Raw genomic sequence first — 7,542 nt, forward strand, 5'->3', positions numbered from 1 at the left:
GTTAGAAGAAGGCTATCGAAAAATACCTTACGTTATAAAAGGATAATATAACAAGGGATAAATTAAAAACTCTAAGATCCGATTACAACTAACGTGTCCGGTGGAGTTTGGCATAAAGCTGAAGTTAACCTCCAATAATTTGAACATTAGTTTAGTCTTATAGACTGGTTAGACGTTCAAAGAAGTGATCAGGGTAAAGCGACACTAAAGTCAAGTCTTCCATGGCGCCCACTGTACTACGTGATGTACATACAATTATAGCATGACGTCCACACAAAATTAAGCTGATATCATACGCACACAAAGGTCATATGCCAGTCAAACTTGCTCATTCTCTAGTGACCACAAACAAGCGTGCACCCCCGTCTTCCGCAAACCTACCACCTCAACCGTGGAAAAATCTTCCCATTGGCTTCATATATATATAGCTGATGAAGAGCATTCGAGAAGCATGGATTCAAAGTAAAGGGTGTGAACATGAGGAATAAGAAGGGTGGCACGAGGGGCGGCGAAGGCTCGGCGCGGCGAGTGCCGAGAGGGTGCGTGCCGGTGCTCGTCGGGCTCGAAGAGATGGAAAGGTTTGAGGTGCGCACCAAGCTCTTCAAGCATCCATGCATCACGGCTTTGCTGGAGATGGCCGCTCAGGAGTTTGGCTACGAGCAAAAGGGTATTCTTAGGATACCATGTGATGCTGAGCACTTCAGACAAGTGCTTGAGGTGATCTCGAAGGAAAACCAGTAGATATGTACGTCTGTGGGAAGCTGCAGGTTTAACTATGTAATAGAAGTTTCTATATATTTCACCTCTCTCTCTCTCTCTCTCTCTGTCTCATGTTGTGCAAAGAATAATGATAGAGGGTAACTTGTGCCTTGCACATGAGAAATTCTTCTAATGGGTTGGTGTAGCTAACAAGAACTGCTGCGATGCAGAAGGGTTGGGTTGAAAGCTAAATTGCCAAGCTAACATTTCATGGGCTCTGAGGTATTCTTTGCTGGGTGCACGAACCAGCAAACCAACTCGTCTCTTTATGGAAGAGGTTGGCCGTTGAAAGCAGAAAGATCCGTAGGGCTGCCTATCGATTGAAAGTTTTGGGTCAGGCAAGAGATCATCACAACTTTCATCCACAACGTTTTAAGCAAATGTTTGATCGAAAATTTTGATGTGTTGTGGTGGTATATTGGTTGCATTTTTTTTTGTTGTTGCTGTTGTTGTTTGAACAGGGAAGGAGTAATCTTGGGCAAAACTTGATTGAGGACATGACTCAAAACCTGGGTCATTCATACCAACACTGAAAACCTTTATTGACTGTAATAGTTGGCAACTTTAATTAGGGATGACAAAGGGCCAGGCCTGGCTAAGATGAGTAGAGGATTTCCAAATAGATGTTGGCTATCAGTGATGTAGAACAAGTTCTGTAAAATTTTCATGAGCAGTCGGATCATTAGCAATCTAAGCGAAAGTCAGGTGCGGTCTAATTTAGTGATAACCCAATTCAGCGAGAATCCTCTATTTGAAAGAGAAAGTTATAATCCAAGAGAAGCATTCTTCTTCTTCTTCTTCTTCTTTTTGAAAAGATTAATATACGAACACAAGCAAATGTTGGTTTTTTTTAAAAAAACCCTTACATCTTGTCAATTTAGGAACTAGTTTGGTCACTAATTCTGACTCTATGTCAGGGGGTTAGTGCCAATATCCTGGGTGTGAGTCCCACCCTCGATCGAATTTCCTCGTAAGCTTACTTCTGAAAAAAAAGACTAATTTAGATTCCATGGTAATTATGTTTATCCAAAGCATTCTATGAAAAGGAGAGAAGCTTACAGAAAAGCTATGGAAGAACATAAGAAACAAAAAAAAGAGGAAGAAAACAAACTAGGTGCCCTGAGTCCAAGGTTTAGTAACAGGAGGAACATGATCAATAATCTACAAAATTGGCACTCTCCTAGCAAAGAAAACATCTCAACCAACTCTTTATTGTACTTCCATTGCCCTAAGAACGAATTTCGTCCCCTCATATAGGAATACAGAGAGAGCATCTACAAGATACAACTGACCCGAATCAGCTCAAATCTTCTTATCATGAGCAGGATTGTGAAAAGCACACACCCTCCTAATGAAGAAAACATGTCAACCAACTCTTCATTTTACTTCCAGCCTGAATCCTTCTATCATGGGCATGATCGTGTGGAGGTGTGACCCAGACAACTGTCTAGAAAGAGACCACGTGCCCATGCATGGCACGACCGGTTGAGCTAAGCAAGAGAGCACGTGCATGTGGTCTAGAGCTGATCAAACGCTGGGCCAAGCCGGGCTCAAGCCGGGCTCCACTATAGAAATTAGGCCCGATATTTATACCTAGACCTGGCTCAATCCTAGGGTCAATACTAGGCCTCCCTGACAGACCCAATATTGATATATTGACTAATATATAGTATAAGATTTTATTATTATAATATATAATTAATTCATATAATTAACATATAAAGTATATATTAAATATATACAATTATCTGGGGTTGGGCCAGGCCAATTTTTGATTTTCCTAGGCCTCGCCTAATTTTCAAACCGAGCTTTTTTTTTTTTTTTTACTAGGCCCGTACCCACGTGCCTATTTCTACCGCCCAAGCCTACCAAATTTCGAGGTAGGCTGGGCGAGCCATTATGCACATGATTAACTCTAATGTGGTCGCCAACCTATCAACCTCAAAGCCTAACTAGATTGGAAACTACTAATGTTAATAAATGTAAGCCTAGTAACATTTAAATATCCAATGTGGGATTATTATCCTAAGAATGGATTTTTTAAGATATTCAATCTTTTCAAAAAAGAAAAACAATTAAGATTGTCATTTGAATATTTGAACTTTTTTTCAAAAAACAAAACTACCAATGGTTACACCCTTGGGATTTCACTTCCCTAAAGCACTCTTCTTCTTGATCTCAAGATCAAGTCCTGCTTGCCTCTTAATATTGGCAATAGCCAAGGTATGCATTTACATTATCATCCTTGGTTTTTCAATACCCCATACAAGTATAAACTCACTTTTCTAAACCCTGATGCTCAAGAGGTTTTTTTGGCTGATTTGATTGCGAATAGTAGTTGGATGTATACGGACTTAAAAGATATATTCGATTCACAAATTGTTGAGAAATTTTTGGGTACATATTCCCAACTCTTATACAAATCATCAAGATGGATGGCATTGGGCCCCTATCTTCCATGGTAAAGGGCCAACCAGGTCCATGCACAATAATGTTGCGACTAATTAATGAGAATATATTATATAAGTTGAACTATTGGCAGGGTTTAAAGATGTTATTGGAAACTCAAGGCTGTCTCTCATGTAAAACTGTTTTGTTGGAAACTAACACAAGGAAGGCAACCTACTAACTTATGGAGCAAACATGATCTCTTACACATCTGATATTTGTGATCATAGTAACTTGGAGCCGGAAGATATTACTCACCTTTTTTTTTTTGTTTTTGGATTGCAGGGACTGAAGGAGAATTTGGGAGAACATAGTTTAGAGATTATGGGGATGGCCTCAGCTGTGGCACCGTGCCCTTAATGGAGGATGCATCATGCATGGCTCAGTCCTTCTTTCTGGGATGGTTTTTCTGATCCAAATTGGGCCACGAGTTTGTTTGCCAACACCTGTTGGATCATCTGGAAAGCAAGACACAGGATTGTCTTTTGACAATTAATTACCTTGAGACAGTGCAGTTGACTGCTAACAGAGCTTGGAGATTGGCTTGGTCATATTTCCTGGCTATGGTGAAAAATGATAGCCTTGTCTCGGAATCTAAATGGGTTCAGTAGGAGCCTTTCCATCTATCACGACCCCCGCCCCGTTCCCGGCGGGCCGCCGCGACGGTCCTAGGGTGCGGGTAGGCATAAGGCCACCAGCCACCGCGTAGAACCCTACTACCTATCAATCATCAATGAATCTTGAAAAATTTGGCATGATGCATGCACAAAATGATCACTTTTCCTATAGTGACCTGTCAGGATTATCTCAATACATACAACACACTACCTGTCAGAGCAGCAATCACATAATCCGTCACATAATGAACCTGGACAATATATATCAATACATTATCTCAGGCATATAACTCATATGTATAAAAATCTGGTTCCCATTCCATCCATGGTCAAACCCATATCCACAACAGGATCTATGACTGTAACTATACACTATATACAACAGAAGGTTTATAATACACCAAAAGGGTATAAACCTCTATCTACATTATACTATACTATACTATGGAGCGGCACAGTAAGCAGACAATCTCTAACCCTGCTCCTCTCTATACAATACCTGCCCTGCAATCAGAAACACCAAACTGGGGAGTGAGTATATGAATACTCAGTGAGTGGAGTAGAGAGTACTATGCACATGAGACAGAATATAATCATGGCTCGAGATGAAATCTCAAGATCAATAACAACATGAACATGAACTCAACATAGAGAATATGGAATAAATCATCAATATCACCACAATCAATATCAACTCATCTGAAGCGTATATGGAATAATCAAGCAAACATATATGCTACTCATGAATATGCTCAACAGATCATAATGCTGGAACATACAAATCAGGTGTCAATATGCTGAAATCATCACTAGACAGCTGTCGGGAGGTGGGTTTTACGCCCCAGGCGAACCAGCAACAACTCCTTACTGTCACATGCATATGTAGGATAAGACACCACACTAATCATGTAAATGCCGGCCAGTATCCAGAACAGAAATCCATCTCACATCTACATACTAAACGGCACCTCGCGGGAATTCTACATCCGCGGAAAGCCATACTGCACCTCGCGGGGTCTTACTATGCCCGGCGGCAAGCAGAATATAAGTCGTAGGACCGGCCGATCCTACGCCTAGGGCCGTGTCCCCCCCTAGGAAGGGACTGGGCTCCGCCCACCCAGAAGGCTACTATGTGCACAAAGGCCGATGTTCAACCCCATCGACTATAGGTGTCCTGCAAATACTGCCAAGCCATGCATAAATGCCATAATGCACCCTCCCAATACTCTACTAAAAAGGAGCATAATCAAGACTACCACTCACTCGGCCACGACCCAATTATAACTAACATCAGGGTTGGGAGTGAGGAATCACGGGAGTACAATGCAACTCAATATACCATGAGAAGGGCTCTACAAGTCTTTGAAATAGAGGAAATGAAATCAATTTACAAAAGAAGTCATTTCACAATTCAGATCCAATTTAATTACTCATAAAGGAGTATAATCAAGCTACGACTCACAAGTCTTTAAAATAGAGGAAATGAAATCAATTTACAAAAGAAATCATTTCACAATTCGGAATCAATTTAATTACTCATCAACCCCTCGTAATTCCTCTCAATGTTCCCTCAAATGCATGTACAGAATAATCAAGCATGGAGAATCAAGATTATAGAGAAATCTACTACAATATCAATCAATATGCTCAAGTGGAATCAATTCACACTTGGCGACATTCATGAAAATGAATTAAGGATGCTCATGGTGCAAAGTACATGACTCCCACTCACCTGCCAATCCGGCACGGCCTCGATACGCCTCTAGAATTCTACAGCAGGCAGTGGGAAACTTCTTCCTCTCGTTCCCTAGCTTCTTGCTCAACTGTGACATGCATTTACCATACATTTAGTCTTGTATCAAGGTCATAATATACGTGCCAATTATAATATAGGGAACTTTAATTGATTCAACTCCCCCGTTCCCTAAATCTTTTCTTTTCTTTCTCTTTTTCTTTTTCTATTAATTAACTCATCATTTATGTGTATTAGGGACTCCCTTGCACGAGTACAAGGTCTCCCTTAGCCTAATCTAGGCTTAATACCCTATTATGGCATGAAATCCCTTTATTTTCCACCCGGATGAACAGTAACCCGAACTGACAGTGGGTTACTTCATCCCGGTTTTGATCCACTTTCAGGACTCCAAATTTGATGAAATTTTTACCTAACATTCTACACTCATAGAGGATTCCAAAGAGATAACATGCATCATCATCGGAGGCCGTTTGACCCCCTAAATAATTCGCCGAAGTTGGGACTTCGACACAGTTTTTCCGTAGTGCCGGAAAAATTTGTTAAAATCCGATTCTTCCTCTTTTAACCACCTCTACAACCCTTATCCGACCCCTCTAGACTATATCCACCCTTTGTATAGCCTAATGTCATCAAAAGACTAGATAGGGACGGATATTTACCTTTTTCTTTTTGGAAATCGAGGTCCTTGCGTAGAGGGGAAGGAGATCTACGTTTTTCCCTTCAGCTGGAAGTGCAACCGGGATCCCCCTCCTCCTCGAATCCCCTTCCTCTTCTTCTTTCTTCTTCTTCTTCTTCTCCTTTTCTTTCCTTCTTTTCCTCCACGCCTGAGAACCCCCTCTCTGTGACTCTCTCTCGGTTTCATTCTCGTGAGCCACCAACCACCCCATTTAAATCACATCAAAGCACTATTCACCTTTGTTTAATATTATTAAATTCCCATTTTGCCCCTAACACTTCAACATACCTACAACTATGCCATTATCTTTTGATTCCTTCCAATTTTACCCCTTATATCAATTTTAAAGGACTATTCTATCCCTTTTTATATTAAAAAAAAATTTTGGGGTTATTACATCCTCCCCTCCTTATATAAAATTCGTCCTCGAATTTAAAAGAGTAAATTACCTGATTACTCAAAGAGGTGAGGGTATTTGCTCTTCATACTTTGCTCCGACTCCCAAGTGCATTCTTCAACATTGTGCCGGTGCCATTGGACCTTTACCATACATATTTCCTTATTTCTCAGCTTCCTGATCTGAGTATCAAGAATAGCGACAGGAAGTTCTTCATAAGAAAGATCTTCTTCTACTATAACTTCCTGCACTGATAGCACATGAGATGGATCCGGCACATACTTCCGGAGCATAGATATGTGGAATACTAGATGCACATGGCTGAGGTTTGGAGGCAGTGCTAATCTGTAAGATACATTGCCAACTTTATCTAATATTTCAAAGGGGCCAATGTATCTGGGACTAAGCTTGCCCCTCTTTCCAAACCTCATTACCCCTTTCATAGGAGAGATCTTTAGGAATACGTGATCCCCCGTGCCAAACTGCACATCTCTCCTTCTAACATCTGAGTAGCTCTTCTGCCTACTGAACACTGTCCTCAACCTTTCCTGTATCATTGGCACTTTTTCTGATGTCTCTCTGATCAAATCTGGTCCTTCTAGGTGCTTCTCTCCAATCTCAGACCAGCACAAGGGAGATCTACATTTCCTCCCATAAAGTGCCTCATAAGGTGCCATACCAATAGTGGAGTGATAACTGTTATTATATGCAAACTCCACTAAAGGTAAGTATCTGTCCCAGCTACCTCTGAAATCCAGTACATACATTCTGAGCATATCCTCGAGGGTCTGAATGGTCCTCTCCGATTGCCCATCTGTTTGAGGGTGAAATGCTGTACTGAAATCAAGCTGAGTTCCTAATGCCTCATGGAGTTTCTGCCAAAATCTAG

At 41.0% G+C, this 7,542-nt stretch overlaps 1 protein-coding gene across 1 annotated transcript; it reads left to right on the plus strand.

Moving 5' to 3' along the window:
* Window positions 1-477: 477 nt before the first annotated feature.
* On the plus strand, window positions 478-3,567 carry LOC120111964 (auxin-responsive protein SAUR71-like). Its single transcript, XM_039130537.1, has 2 exons — window positions 478-717; window positions 3,493-3,567. The coding sequence occupies exons 1-2, from the start codon at window positions 478-480 to the stop codon at window positions 3,565-3,567; spliced, it is 315 nt and encodes a 104-aa protein (XP_038986465.1).
* The last annotated feature ends 3,975 nt before the right edge of the window (window positions 3,568-7,542 follow it).

This window comes from Phoenix dactylifera, chromosome 9, assembly GCF_009389715.1.
Source record: "Phoenix dactylifera cultivar Barhee BC4 chromosome 9, palm_55x_up_171113_PBpolish2nd_filt_p, whole genome shotgun sequence".
NCBI classification, from domain to species: Eukaryota; Viridiplantae; Streptophyta; class Magnoliopsida; order Arecales; family Arecaceae; genus Phoenix; species Phoenix dactylifera.